Here is a 15,734-nt window from a genome sequence, read left to right as displayed (position 1 = left end):
GAAAGCCAGTGTATAGACCAAGTCTGAAAGCTGCAAACAGTTCATTAGAAAGTGTAAGATGGATGGACAAGGGAACAGAGTCTCACGATCCATTCTCGATCTGTGTGGGCTCTGAAAGGTTGAGAACTTAAACAAAATGATACTTCAGAGGCTAAACTTCAGAAAGCACCTAATCAGAGAGCCACACCACATACACAAGTTGTCATGTTATAAAAGCGAGAGCTAAATGGTTTGAGACTATGCACCGAACTTATCTGCCCGTTCAAGCTTATTATCAAGTAGTATCTATTCTCGTAGCTCGTGTTAATTGGCTTAGTCTTGAACAACTGTTTAAATTCCCATCACCTTTCCTTGGTTCATAATTCTCACTCCTTGGGTTGTGGAAGGAACAAGGGAAACGTGCAGGAAATAGAGCAAACCCACTCCACATTAAATTAGAAGCTCATTACTTATAGAAAGGCCATTAACTTCAATTGTACCATAAAAGAATATCAAAGCTATTCTTCAAAAAGCTCTGAGGTGAGAAGGTACTGGAAATAGTAGAAAAAAAGGAAGGCTAGTGAATGCATACAGATATGCTTTTAACAGAGAAAATGGGAGAACAAAATTTTTTGATTACCAGTTTTTGTTGCTAAATGAGTATATGTGTCTATGTAGGTGTTTAAATATACTGGCACTCCAAGGTATCTGGGCAGATTCCATGGGGTGGTTTCATAGCTGAAGTCCTTACCCTGGATTAGCCCTGCCTTTGCTTCCACTTGCAACAGTAATGATATTGGGATGTTCTTCCAGAATTCTCTGTTTCATGATACTGTTCAGAAGGTAACAGTCTTGCAGACCTAGATTTGAGTCCCAGTTCTGCTTTTGATGAGTATGTTATATAACTAAGAGAAGTTATTTAACTTCTTTAAGCCTCACTTAATTTTAATATATAAAAGGGCATATTAACAATAACACTGACTTGACAAAGTAGTTGTAAGGGTTACATAATAACAAGTAGCTTTCCTTACGCACTATGTGCCAGGCAATGTTCCGAGTACTGTACAAGTATTATTTCATGGTTCATGTAAAGCAATTAAAGTGAGAATGTTAGTGTTATTTTTCCCTTTCTCCATTTTATATATTGGTACAAGTGCTACTAAGTGAAATGGCTAAAGTCTCTACCATGGCAAAGAAAAGGATAACCTTATAGCCTCTTTTAATTATAGCAAGGTAATTAACTGATCAGTTAGACTTGATTGTAATTCACCCACTCAGTTTGATTCTTTATATCTTAATATGTAGCACAGAAGTGTAACTTCTCATCCTCTTTCCAATTCTTCCAAAAGAACCAACCTCAGAGGAAGACATTTAAAGTCAGAAAAGAGGCTAAGCAAGTTGCTGTTGTAAATGTTAATGTCATCTTCCTCTTACAAGGAGATTTCTTTTTTCAAGATTCTATGTAACCATAAGAGCACGAGCATGGCGAACCAAAATAATCCTAGAAAAGTATCTGTTTTTACAAGTGTTTGTTTTCACATGTTATTAAAATGTTCACTGAAAATACATTCTTCTAAGCAGATGGAAAAAATAAATATGTATATTTAAATGTTTGTAGTTTCTAACACATGAAATAAGTCATTCTTTATACTTTAGGAATAATCTCAGAATCTTAGGACAATGGGCTAAGAATACTATACATACTAGATATGGACATATATGCATGTGTGTGCCCTACACACACACACCTCTAAAGTCCTTTCTTATGCTCCCAGATCGAATGAAATCTGCCACAGAATCTACTGCTTTTAGCCTTTGCTGGCACTATTCCTTCCCTGTACGATGGGCATTTTTTTTTTCTACAAATCTGACTGATCTCTGTTTAAAGTACCACTAAACACTACCTCTACCAGTATACCAAGGTTTTAAAAAATACAGCATTAAATTACCTGAAAGAAAAAACAGAACCTACCACATTCAGGCATGAGTGGGTGTCTTTGACAAGGCCAAATTGTTGAAGCAGAGGTAACACGTTGGTGGTGAAGATGTCCCACCACAGGTTGAGAAACTCTGGATGAGTCATGGTGGGATCATGGGACTCACTTTTGACACTTTTTGTGTTAGGATCATAAGTATAATTCCATGGTTTGATTCGTCCCAGGAAATGCACAACTTTGGCATTTGCCCCAAATCTGCCAAGAGAACACAAAGTTGAAACCATTAGTGGATTCTGAGCACTTTGTTCGGTAGCCTTAACGATGCACCTTCCACTGGAAGTAGTGGTTGGAAAAGAACTTGAGCTCACTGAAAAAAGTTTTGCATAGATTTTTGAAATTATTCAGTTGTATGTTAAATACATACAAAAATCCAAAAGTAGCAGTGGGTCAGGGCAACAAACAAAACACCAATCCACTGTGGTTGGAAAGGTACAACCACTTGGAAAACCATTCGGTATTACCTAGTGACACTGAAAATGCTCACACCTCTGACCTGGAAGCTCAGCTCCTCGGCACAGACCCGAGAGAAGCTCTTACCTACATGCAGATGTCATCAAAATGTTCATAGCAGCGGTGCTGTTTGAAACAGTCATAACTAAAAACCACCCATATGACCATATGTTAGTAGGTTAAGCCTGTTCAGCAAGTGTTCACTCCTTTTCCCAATCTCCACAGGGGGAATACACTTTCCTACCTCACTGATAATTGGGCATGCTCACAGAACTGGCCTTTGCAAGGAAATGTGGGAGGAAGTAACAGCGTGTCAGAAAGAAAGAAGGGAAAGGGAAGGAAGGAAGGAAGGAAAAAGAAAAGAAAGAGAAAGAAAGAAAGAAAGAAAGAAAGAAAGAAAGAAAGAAAGAGAGAGAGAGAGAGAGAGAGAGAGAGAGAGAGAGAAAGAAAGAAAGAAAGAAAGAAAGAAAGAAAGAAAGAAGGAAAGAAAGAAAGAAAGAAAGAAAGGAAAAGAAAGAAAGAAAGAAAGAAGGAAAGAAAGAAAGAAAGAAGGGAAAAAAAGAAGAAAGGAAAGAAGGGAAAGAAAACGAAAGAAAAGAAAAAGAAGGAAAAATAAAGGAAAGAAAGAAGGGAAAGAAAGAAAGGGAAAGAAGGAAAAAGAAGAGAAGGAAAAAAGGGAGAGAGAGAGAAAGAGAAAGAAAGAAAAGAGAAAGAAAGAAAGAAGGAAAGAAAGAAAGAAAGAAAGAAAGAAAGAAAGAAAGAAAGAAAAAGAAAGAAGGGAAAAAAGGAAAGAAAGGAAAGAAAATGAAAGAAAAGAAAAAGAAGGAAAAATAAAGGAAAGAAAGAAAGGGAAAGAAGGAAAAAGAAGAGAAGGAAAAAAGTGAGGGAGAGAGAGAGAAAGAAAGAGAAAGAAAGAAAGAAAGAAAGAAAAAGCAAGCAGGCCTGCTTGTTTCTGGTCCCTCTCTCTGAGAGACCTGTCAGCAGAAGGATGGATGAGACCCACAGAGCAGATGTGGATCAAAGCTGTAGCTCCAAACCCTGCTGAGATTATCAGAGCTGCTCCAGCCTAGCCACCAACATATGAACAAGAAATATATACTGACTATTGAATGTCACTGAGATTTTATAGTTATTTGTCCATTTTATCATTTTTAAAGGACAACTTCTGGTATATTCAGATCATGTAATACAATATAGCAGTGAAAATAAAATGATAGCTACACACACAACATGCAGCAAATGGATGACTTTTTTAAACATGCTGAAAATTTTCAAATAGAAATTCATACATAAGAATCCATTTACATGGGGCAAAACAAAAAAAAAGTACTATTTAAAGAGTAGAAAACTGGGGATGCCTGGGTGGTTCAGTGGGTTGGACCCAGGTGGTTCAGGGCCCTGGGATCAAGCCCCACATTGGGCTCCCTGCTCAGTGGGGAGTCTGCTTCTCCCTTTCTCTCCCTCTGCTTCTCCCTCTGCTCATGCTCTAATACATAAATAAAATCTTAAAAAAAATAAAGAGTAGAAAACTATAATCAATGTCAGTGTCATGATGTTGGTTATCTCTGGAGGAAAGGGGAAGCCGTGATGGGGAAGGGACAGACAGCTTGTAAGGTACTGGTTGTGTTCCATTTCTTGGATTTAAAAAAAAAAAAAAAAGCACATTTTTTATATCTACCCTTTTGTATATATACTATATTTCATAATAATTTCTTAAAAAAAAAGAATTAATAAGAGTGGTCATTTTCTGGCTGGAAGGAAATCTATGTACATAAAACCAAAAAATAAAGGTGAATAATACAACAAGTGCCAAAAGAAATATGGGAACAGCGGGGGCTCCGGGAATGCAGAGGCAGGGTGGTCATGAAAGGTAGGTTTCGTGGAGCAGAGACTTAAAGCTTGTGCAACAGACAGGAGCTGGGAAGCTGGTGATACAGAGAATTCTAGGCAGGGGAGAGCAAGTATCAGGTGAGTGTGAGTTAGACCGAGGGTACTCCCACTGCAGCCAAAGAGGAAACTCTGATAGGGAAAGGAAAAATGGGATGGTTCCTTGGGTGTTGGGTTCAAGTGTTAGATTTTAGTGGATTTATCCTATAGGCAACCAAAGTTGCTGAGCATGATGTGCAGACTGAAATAATGCAAACTCCATTCATGTAAGCTTTCCAATCTTGTGAAGTTTTTCGTTTTTTTTTTGTTTTTAAATGCCAGAGACCTATTACATAGCTGTCATTGTCTAAGGGTTTCCCATGTTTGGGGCCTAAACTTTTTTTTTTTTTTAAGGTTTTTTTTTTTTTTTTTTTTTTCATTTGTCAGCGAGAAAGAGCGAGTGAGAGAGCATGCACAAGCCGGGGGAGAGGGAGAGGGAAAGGGAGAAGCAGACTTCCCGCTGAGTAGGGAGCCCGATGCGGGACTTGATCATGACCTGAGAAGAAGGCAGATGCTTAACTGACTGAGCCACCCAGGCATCCTGGGCCCAAACTTTTTATTTAAAGGACATGACTGGGAATAATAACACTCTGGCAAAGGTAGATCTTACTAACATGTTAATGGAGGCTCCTAGAGGTCAGGGAGTCAGCCAGAGCCATATAGCTATTAGGTGGCAGAAAAGGGATTTGGCACAGTTCTGCCTCTCTCTTAAGCCTGCACTCTTACCAATCCTACCATGCTGCCACTCCAAAACTATGCAAGAAAAATAGAGCCTACTGTAAATGTCCTCCTAAGAGTAATGGACTATACCACAGCGCCTTTCTTCTGAAAATGAGACGGATACTGGAAATCCCCAAGCTGACTCTTCATTTCATATTTTGCACTCACGCACATGTGCGCACACACACATGCACACAAGTACTCTCAATTTTATCCTTAAAAGGATAATGCTCAAAACTTGTGCAGACATGGCTATTAATTAAATAAGCAACTGTTACATAGGGTCAGTGCAGGACCCCAAAAGGTTTTCACCCAAACAGGGAAAGGAGTCCTCTAACATAAAAATAAGGAAGAGCAGCACAAACAAGGCAACGAGTCAGGGCTACCAGGGCAATGCGGACACGAGGGGCTACGGAAACACCAAAGCGATCAGTGCAGGCGCGGATTTTCAGAAGGGGCTTTGTGTGGGAAGGGGGCCCAGAGAAGACCTGGGAAAGATGGCGGGGTGAAGGTAATAGCCTTCAACAAACGTCCTCGTGGTGACGGGGGGCGGGGGGGACCTGTACCAGAGACCAGACACTTGTGTGTGTTTTGGGGGGCAGCAGGCACTACCTCGCCTGTGATACAAACACGCCCGCGACCAGAAGACAGCACTGGCTTCCCACGTTCTCAGACCTCCTCCTCCTGACTCATCTTGCCTGGAGCAAGACTCCTTGTTTGCTCCTCCTAGAATAAAACTGGCCGGTAAGTTTCAGTCTGTGATTTGGCCTAGACCTAATATGAATGTCCTACAGTCATTATAGGAGAGGTAACAGTACTAATTAAAATAAAGTAAAACGTGAATTCCTTTCGAACCTGCTTCCCGACAGTTTGCACACGATTAAACAGGAGTCGCAGGAGTAGCTACCATCTATTGAGTACTTACATGTACCAGACACTGGCTAACAATTGCATGGTTTATATACCAGTTAATCTCCAAAACAAGTACGTGAGGAAACCAAGGCATGAAGTAGTTCAGTAACTTGTCTAGGACCACGGCTGGTGAGTGACAGGGCTGGGATTCCACGGAGGCAGTCTGGTTCCAGAGCCAAGGTTCTTAACCCCAACTAGGCTGTTCCTGAAAGACACTCCCAGAATTAGAAGGACATCATCTGAGAGTGACATCTGTTACTTCAGAGATGGATGCCCTGCCTACAGAGGGTCAATCTGAAAAGTGGAAAGGATGTGTCTAAGGAGCCCTGGAAATACTCCAAATATAGTCAAGGACAGAGCAAGAAAGTAACCAATAGGAAAGAAAGCTACAAAGCAAGCAATTTAGCACTGCCTAAGAAAGACTGTTCTCAGAAGGGTTCAGTTTGCACAAAGGTAGGGGAAAGGTGGGGAGAAGAAGAAATGGATGGTGGTGCGTAGGACCGGCAGCTGACCCCTACGTGGACCGCGCTCGACCGTGTCTAAGGGCCACCCCAGCTCCTCTCCAGCACCCCACTCCGTGAATTGGGACTTTAGAGCTCGGGGAAGCAGAGGAAGGGCACGATGGTCCAGCGCACTGCAGAGCTGCTAACACGGCCCAGCGAGACAGAGCGCTCTGCCTCTGCTGGCGGCAGGAGTACACACTCCGGCCTCTGGGTCTGGCTGTGCCCCACGGCGGTCAGGGGTCTCTGCAACCTCCGGTCAGAGGCCACCCCACGTGGCTCAGTGCCTTCCCCTCGCACGTCAACAGAAACACCATCTGGGGACAGTCCACCGCCTGCACTGCACTGTGGCTCAGGCCTGGGCTGCACCTTCGGGAAGCCACGATCCCTGAGTGTCTCCGTATCTACATCACTGATGATGCCCTCTGTGGCTACAGGAAGGATCCTTCCTCCTCAAGATTACCTTCTTGACCTATTCCAACGTAACACCAAGAAAAACTGTATCCACTGGATAGTCCTTTCATAGACAGGGCAGTCCTAGTTTGAAGAAAGTCCTTGATAAGCCTGTCTGAGGCAGAAATGGAGCTCATAAGGGGTCCTAAATGTGGATGGAACTGCCCTTTGTGCCTGAAGTCGAGAAATTCCTTGGTGCCAGTAAGGGGCGGTGGGGGACGAGAGTGAGCGGGATTGTAGAGATGTGACGTAACCACCCAACAGCTACCCAAGTTTCAGCAAAAACAAAACAAATCAAAAACAAAAACAAATCATAAAATGCATAATGTGACTAGGTTTCTCTTGCAGCTGGGGGTACCAAGGGGCCGACTAGAAAGAGCTCATGAGGATTCAGGAGTGTGACGGCAGAGAGATGCAGGAGAGAAGTAGTAAGAAAGATGCTGGGGCATACAGCAGTCATGCGCAGGCTTCAGAGGTCATGGGTTCAAGGCCATGGTTAGCCCTACTTCTGTACAGTCAAGAACGGGAATTATTTATTTATTTATTTATTTATTTTAGGTATCAAGGTATTCCTCTAACCTAACTGCCACACACCAAACCGATCTATGGAAATGAGTCGGGGTAGGAGAAAACCAAGTTTTAGAGCAAGAATTCTTTATGAGAAGCACAAGCCTGGGTGAGTCACTGAACGTGGAAGATTCTGGCCAACCCACAGGCCCTCTGAGGGTGGGAGGATGGGGGCAGGGTGCAAAGTAAGGCAGCTGCTAATGGGAGACATGGGGCTCTGATAGGAAGCGGGGAGGGGAAGAGAAGACAGACTTGCAGTTTTGCATAAAGTAGTCACACACAACGATGTTCTGGAAATCACCTAGGGCTGCTCCAGGGGCACTGGTAGGCCTAACATTGGCCACCTTCTACGAAGGTCTGTGAGTTATATGGGTAAAACTATACAACTACGCTCTAACTGTACAAACAGAACAGTATTTAATTACACAGCAAAGTAGCCTGAAGGGCTTGCTCTATTAGCTTTCATAATAAAACAGTTGGCAAAAAAGATGAGCAAAAGGTCTCAAACAGTTTTTGTATCTAGACTTTCAATTAATCTAGGTATGAATTTCATGTAATTATTTTTATGTCTTAATCCTGCCCTCTGAGGAATTTTTTAAAAATCATTTTCTATCATTTTAATCAATTCTACTCTTCAATTTTTTTAAAATTAAATTTTATCTTTTTTATTAAGTAGGCTCCAAGCCCAGCATGGAGCCCAACACAGGGCTTGAACTCATGACCCCAAGATTCAGACCTGAGCAGAGATCAAGAGGTGGACACTTAACTGACTGAGCCATTCCCAGGCGCCCCAACTACTCTCCAATTATTGATGAAATCCAAAATAACCATATCAAAATGAAATAAGAGAACAGGTCATAAGTGAAAAGGGAAATTACTTTTTTGCTTAAAAGAATATTTTAGCCTAAATGCAAATTCAGGGATATTCCTCATAAGAAGGTAAACTCAGGATACCAGACAGAATTTATGTTGCCTGGCTGAAGGCAAATGGTTAGCTGACAAATAAGAAGGGGAAATATTGATGTCAAAAGAATTAAAGTTCCACTGACCTCAACCCAGAACAAGGATAATGAGAAGATTCACTGACTCACTGCCTGATTTATCCACCAAATTACCGGCCAGGAATAAAGAAAACAAAAAACAAAACAACATTGGGTACATATTACAATTGTCTCTATATTACTAAGAACCATTCATTCTGACCCAGTAATGGGGATTTGTCTCAGCTTGCATACATCTCTTAAAATAAGTGTTCTAATTTTAACTTGATAGAATCTCAAAAGAGACATCCAGATCACAAGACATAGTTTGAACCTGAGCCAGCAATAATACTGCTTATGTTAGCCATTAAAATAATCCCTGTGACCTGATGTTACCAAAAGATCAGATAGGATTTTCATGACTAGTTCAGCAGCTGTAACGTGTGGATGAGACTACAGAGGTTCAGAACGGAAAAGGAACTACCCTGTGACAGTGCACACAGGAGCCATTTTACGTCTCACAAAGCAACGTATTTGTGATGTTCAGTGAGGCACCAAGAAGAAGAAACACAGCACGGCTTGTGAGCCTTTCTCTGGGGAACGTGGCAGCACTGGCCAGCCATCCTCCACCCACCTCAATGACTCATGTCCTCTGGCACATGGCCACTCACTCCTGCACCATCCCTTCCCTACCACCAGTCAGCCACCTTTCCCCTCTCACCCCCCAAATTCCTCCTCTTATCCACTCACTCACGGTCTACACACACCAAGGATTGTGAGCACAAGTGCCCAAGGTGGGGAGGGGGTGCTGGCCACGCAGAGGAGGAGTAGATCTGCTGAGGGTCGGGACCATGGAGCACAAGCGAGTACATCACCAGAAGACAGCTGCTACCCAGCAGCTAAGAACTGTGGCCACCAGGGACGCCCCTGATTTTTCCTTGCCTTTCAAGCTAAATAACCCTCCCGACCATGCCTCAGAAATCAGAATAACATCAGTACTCAAACGTGGACTTTAATCACCTAGACGAGGACCTAGTCAACTACTTCCCCTACCAGGGTGGCCTGTCCTCACAGAGTAGGCCAAGGAAACCCCACGACTCCAGACCACCATGGAGACTTTCCTGGGGATATCCTGTGAATCTCAGTCCTTCCTGGCTGACTGCTAGCTCATTCATTCACTCAACCAAAAAATATGCCCACCTACCTTCATCTGTGTCTACACACTCTGCCTTCCTTCACGTTACAAGAACGAACTGTCCTGGTTCTTACCTGACACCAACCTCTCTGCCTTACTCCCTTGCCTTACTCTTCTCTATCTCAGGGCCCTGCCTCTCCACATTTTCCTGTTTTAGGGCTCAGTTGCTCAGCACTCTTCTATCACAGTCACTCTCTGGGTGACATCATCCTGTCTCATGGCTATAAACAGCACTTCTGTGCTGACACTCCCATAGGTCGTCTCACCTGGACCTCTATCCTCAACTCCCCACTCTTACAGCAACTTCCCTAGTCCCCATTTTCCCTAGGATGCTTCACAGGTACCTCAAGCTTAATGCATCCCAAACTGGATACATTCAATCCATCTCTGGTCAAACCCTGCCTCCACAAACCTGCTTGCCCCCATCTTTCCAATTGCTTAAGGCCCCAAACCTGTAACAGTCACTGGACATCTTTCTCCAAATATATATATATATATATATATTTTTAAAGAAGTTGAAAATCTGGGTTTCATGTGAAATTCCCTGATTTTTAAGCATTGGCACCTGAGTTAAAAAAAAAAACAAACAACTATGTAAGGGAGACAAAACGTATCTGTGGGACAAAGGGAGTCTGTAGCCCACCAGTCTGAGACCCGGAGGATGGTCTTCCACTCAATCCACATGCTTTTCCCCTCCCACGAGCTCCATCTCCTCCTGAAGGCATTTCTCACTCAGACCTCTGCCGCGGGGATACCACTCCTCGTGCCCTTTGGGCCCATTGCCAGGGTGGCCTCTGATGTCTGGGCTCGGTCTCATGGGGAAGCTTTCCCCTGGGCGCTAAGGGCTGAGGTAGGGGAGGGGAAAAGGCAGCAGGAAGAACGGAGGACAGACCCATCGCCTGATAAACAGAGAGGAGGTCGGAATGACCAGGAGGCCATCCCGGACACGGGGACCCTGGGGCTCAACAGGCATTTCTGACACCCATGAAGGAGGAACAAGACAGCCGGGCAACCACGGCTGGATCCTTCTCCCACGCGCAAATCACAAAACCCCTGCATGCCACATCCGGCAACTCTGCACACGCAGGAAGTCGCAGGCTGATTAGATGAGAGCTCCCTCGTCCAGCTGTGCGCCCTCTGCGAGCTGCGGGCCCGCCAGCCAACCAAACAGGTGAGTGGACAGACAGCTGAAGAAATAAGACGGAGCCAAACTACGAGGCCTCAGGGTTTTAGGTGAAGATGTTAAGAATGTGACAGTAACGAACACAGAAAGGCTACGGCTTCAGTGACAATAGTCACGGTGGGGAGCTGGACCCAAGGGTGTCTCAGGGGTCAAGGAAAAAAAAAAATCAAATCAGAAATACACAAGAACAACAGAATTCAGGACGCCGAAGGTTCATTTCATTTTTGGAAAATATGGATTTTAAAGAGGTTTGATAAGACCTTAGTGAATAAGCCACATTCCTGAAAAAGAAACAGTGGATACAAATATCCTCAGAAGAATTTAAAGCAAATGGAGAGAAATCTTTTAGGTTTTTAGACCCACTATCTGAGACTAGGCCAGGCCAGGTCTCAGATCATATCTGAACTCAAGTAAAAATTTTAGATAAAGTTATTTTTGAAATTATTTGGTAAAACAAGCTCTGGAGTCATCAATAGCACTAATTAATTTGGCAATTTGAAGCAATACCAGAGAACTCGTTCTCTTGGCTTTGGGCCCCTCTTATATGGCACAAAATGCCACCCCCAGCTTTTACTCAGTAGATAGATTATAAAGCTAAAATGGAGCTAAATGACTGATTTTTAAAAAGGCTGATGAGATTTTGCCTAGCGCTATGCACAAGCCAGATTCTAAACTACGTGAATAAAATAGGCCCTCTAGGTGAAGAAAACGGAAAAGAAACTAGTATTGACTAACAGCCTACTATGTCCTAAACATTATGCTAGGCACTTGCAGAAATATTATTTCATTAAGAAATGCATTTTTGAACTTGTTTCTCAATTCATATATTACAAATTACCTTAAAAGTTCCTAAATCAAGCATTTTAGCTCTCAAATTATGCTGTGTTAAAGAGGATCTTCTATTACAGAAAATAGGACTAATTTTGTTTTTCAGAAGCTATGTCTGAGTATTCATTCAAAGTGATAGAACTATTAAGTGTTTCCTTTAGGTTTTGTTCTATCCAAATGGTATGTCGAGTAAGGCATTAGAAATGTTGCCTTCATGGCTCAAATTCATGCCAAATAAGATTCATATTAGGCCATCCTTTAGCAAAAACTTCACATAAAACAGCAAGACCACACTGTTCTAAGTGCAGCATGTGTTTTAAGATGTCTACGGTTCTAAGATTCTGGGGCTTCTAAATACTGCCTTGGTGACCTCATGGCACAGGGTTGCTTGGAGCTGGTAAGACAAATTCTCACTTGTTCTACCAAGCCCAAGTTGTTCTGAACCACTCCCCAGTTTCTCACTCTACCTGCCACCACCCACATGCTGTCCTAGGGAAGACCAGCATGCCACAGGGCCACTAAGTCCTGGAGACCCATAAGGTGATTCTGAGCCCAGCAATGGAGCCTCACATTCATGATGAGCTCCCAGAGGTCCACAGGGCAATCTGTGGAGTAGGTATTGCAACCCAAACGTTCATGATCATCTACTTCAGCTTAAGAGATCTGGGTCATAATTTTACATTCGCTTGAAACAAAAAAAAGGAATAGAACTGTCTTTTGAGCCCTTCCCAGTGGTATGAAAAATGTCTCCGGAGATGGATCTCTGCAAGAAAAACAAAGGCATTTTCTGGCAGAGGGAAGGGAAAAAGGAGTTCTTTGATGGAGTTTCAACATTCCCAAATAGGCAGCAATGGGGTGAGACAAAGCAGCACTCTGAAAAGTCTTATCACAGAGTGCAGAGTGGACACCCCCAAGGGCAGGCTGCACAGGGGCGGCAGGAGCTCCTGTGGGGCCATGGGCCAGCCAATGGCAAGCTAGTGGAGGGAGCTGCTCCCAACCTCCCCAGTGTGTCATATGCTCTATGGTTATGGCAATAAACCAAGAAGATTTCCAAAATTAGCACTAATTTGTTGAGCCGGGAAGAAGAAACCATCCTAACCATTCTGGTCATTTAGATCTCAAGCTATTTTTCTGGGAAATTCATTCAGAGGATATAAAAACAACTGGGATCTGGAGAGAGGGGGCCCTGGTTCTGACAAATAAGTCTATCTCCCTCCCCCCACCCCCCGTCCCGCCAAAAGAAAACCATAACTCTGCTCTACCTGCTTCTTGTTCTTGTCAAAACAAAATAAATGCAGAGTCTGCGCAAACCAGGTGATCACTGAAAGGTGCAGTGTGTTCAATTTTGGTGTTATGGTGAAAATCAGATGGAGTCCAAATGAACCATAGAGGAGAGAGTTGCTAGGCACCGGGGGCCACATTACATGAAAAACACAATCTCTAAACACTAGAGTTGACTCTGTTTGGGAACTGAGACCAACTGGAAGGAGATCAGATTCACGTCTCCCCAACATATTCATCCCAGGACACGTGTTCACTGGGCAGAATTAACTGGAATGGTGGGTAGAATTGCTCAGACTGGTAATGATTCTTTCTCCTTCGCCCTCATCTTTTTGCTTGCTCAATGGAGTCTAGTCAGTTACGTTAACCAACTTCCCTATTATCACAAATTCAGTTCTGGGGGATCATGGTCTGCGGGAGCACTGTTCAAAGTTGCAGGGTTCGTTATGAGGCAATAAGAATGAAAGAATCAGGCCCACATTTCCAAGCAAGACAGGCTGGTACTTGACAAGACCAAGGACAGAGAGGCTAAAAAAAAATGCTTCTCCAAATCCACCCCTTGATAGTGAATCTTTCTCTATTTGTGTTACTTGGACAGTTGGTATATTTGAGAGTTTGCCTGCTTCATTCTAGAGAGGGAGGACTATCAAGAGGCTATAATACGTCAGACACATATGTCAAGAGAACAGTTAGGGAGGAAAGAACACAAGACACTTATAATCCTTATCTGGGGGAATGTTGACAGAGTTTGCCCAGAAAAGAACAGAAAAGGAAACACTTCTCCCACAAAAAGCCAGATGTGCTCATTACTGTGGTGAGAGACGTAAAGAGAGGACTCTGGATAATGAAATATGAGGAGTGAAAGGCCCTTTGTGTTCTGTGTGCCCAGGAATGCCCATGCGGGACAGAGACTGCAGAGCCGAGCCCAACTCAGTGAAGAGCTTGGCTGCTCACGCCTGTGTCTCAGGATCAACCTGACAGCTTGGCCTCCGTTCAAGAAACCTGAATCATCATCTTCATTCAACACAAATGAGTCAGAGGCTAAAGAACAGGGCCCGGGCCCTGCTCAGTGAGACCAGCCCTGCAAGTAGGTTGTATTAACTGCTGAGTTAGAACCACCCCAGGGTGACTGCCAAACAAGCAATGTTGCCAAAAACAAGCTGTCTGCTGAGCGCTTTATGCCTGTGTGAATTCACTTCATCCTCATGACAACTCTGCGGGGTAGGTCTGATTCCCCTTGTCATTCTGCATATGGATAAACTGAGGCACAGAGGCTAAGCCATAGCGTAGGTAAATGGCAGAGTGAGAAGACACACCCTGCCTTTCTGGCTTCAGAGATCACGCCTACTGCCAGACCACCTCTCCAACAAAAAGGACTAATAATCTGACGTTTACTGGTGCTAAGGGTAGGCCAGGCCCTCTTCTACCCACTTCATAGGACCACCTCCCTTAATGATCACAGTTAGTTTTGGAGGACACCGAGGCAGAGAAGTTCAGTAATGAGTAACCAGCCAGGAAGAAGCTACTCCAGAGTGTGAACTGAGCAGTTGGACTCCATAGCCCCTGCTCTGCACTGGGACCGTACCCTGCTGCTGGCAGCTTGCTTCAGCTCCACAATAACCACAGAGAAAGCCGTTAAGATCCTCATTTTAGGGGGATGCGAACTGAAGCCTAGCAGCCACTAGGAACCACAAGTTGGGTTTGTGCCCACTATGGATTCATGACCATGACACAGGGATGATTTAACAGAGGGCCTGGCACCCAGGAGCGAATGGGAACCTTTTCCTGTAAGGTGGTTAAGTGCTCTCTGGGTTACTCCAAAGTAACTGATAACATCAAGGCCCTTCCCCACTACAGCCATGTTTCTCATGAGAGAAAGACTTCCCTCAAAGTTCCCACCTGTTATTGACCTCAGAATGACCATAAGGAACCCTCCAAATTTTAAATCCCACTCCGCTGCCCTGCCCTGCCCACCTCCAACAAGTTAAACCTTTGCACTTACGCTTTAAATGCTGGGAGGTAGGAGTATATAGAAACGCTGCTTAGGTTATAAATAAATGGCAGGTGTTTTCTGATATCTGTTGTTGCCCAGCTGTTAAAAAATGTGTTCAGTAAACCCTGGTCCCCACCTGAAAGAAAAAAAAAGCGAATTATAGTCATAAACTTCAAAGACAGGTCAATAATTTTACAGGAACACATAACCGGATCTTTAAAAAATAGGTACAGATTCCATCCTTAAAATAAGACATTCTGTGTTAAACCTACCAAGGGCATTTTAGGGGGTGGCCATTTTCCTGAGTTAATTAACGAATTCAACAAATATTTACTGAGCAGATGCTATGGCCAGACACTGTGCCAGGCACTGAAGAGTCAACAGGGAACAGAGAGACGGTCATCATCTTCATGAGGGGCAGGGCAGGAGGGGGGGGGGGATACACTGGTACCAGGAATTATAATTCCGTAAGCATCATCACAGACGGGGAGGGGAACGGCAAAGGGCTGGCTGCTACGAGGCATGTGGTGGAAGTGGCTCAAGAACATGGGATGTGTCAGGAAGGCTTCCATGAGGAAGCTGTACTGAAGCCAAGATCTGAGGGGTACACAGGACTGCTTGACAAATACAGGGGGAGAGGAGGAGGGCAGATGGTGTTTCAGGCAGAACAAACAGCAGGTACCACAGAAGGGAGGTGGGCAGGAACATGAAGCCATGGAAAGACCTGGAAGGTGGCCTGTATACATGGACTGTGGCATGGGGGAAGGCGT

General features: G+C 43.9%; 1 protein-coding gene across 1 annotated transcript in view; it reads right to left on the bottom strand.

Annotated features, from left to right (window-relative positions):
- The window catches only part of GYG1 (glycogenin 1), a 33,867-nt gene that overhangs the window by 1,161 nt on the left and 16,972 nt on the right, over positions 1-15,734 (bottom strand). Inside the window, exons 5-6 of the mRNA XM_034996504.1 lie at positions 14,974-15,100; positions 1,952-2,171 (exon numbers count right to left, since the gene is read on the bottom strand). Coding sequence (XP_034852395.1) covers positions 1,952-2,171; positions 14,974-15,100 — 347 coding nt within the window. The remainder of the gene's footprint in view (positions 1-1,951; positions 2,172-14,973; positions 15,101-15,734) is intronic.

Source organism: Mirounga leonina, unplaced genomic scaffold (genome assembly GCF_011800145.1).
Source record: "Mirounga leonina isolate KUSES-001 unplaced genomic scaffold, KU_Mleo_1.0 Mir_115, whole genome shotgun sequence".
NCBI classification, from domain to species: Eukaryota; Metazoa; Chordata; class Mammalia; order Carnivora; family Phocidae; genus Mirounga; species Mirounga leonina.
Note: the sequence above shows the minus strand (reverse complement) of the source record. Positions and strands in the feature narration are given on the sequence as shown.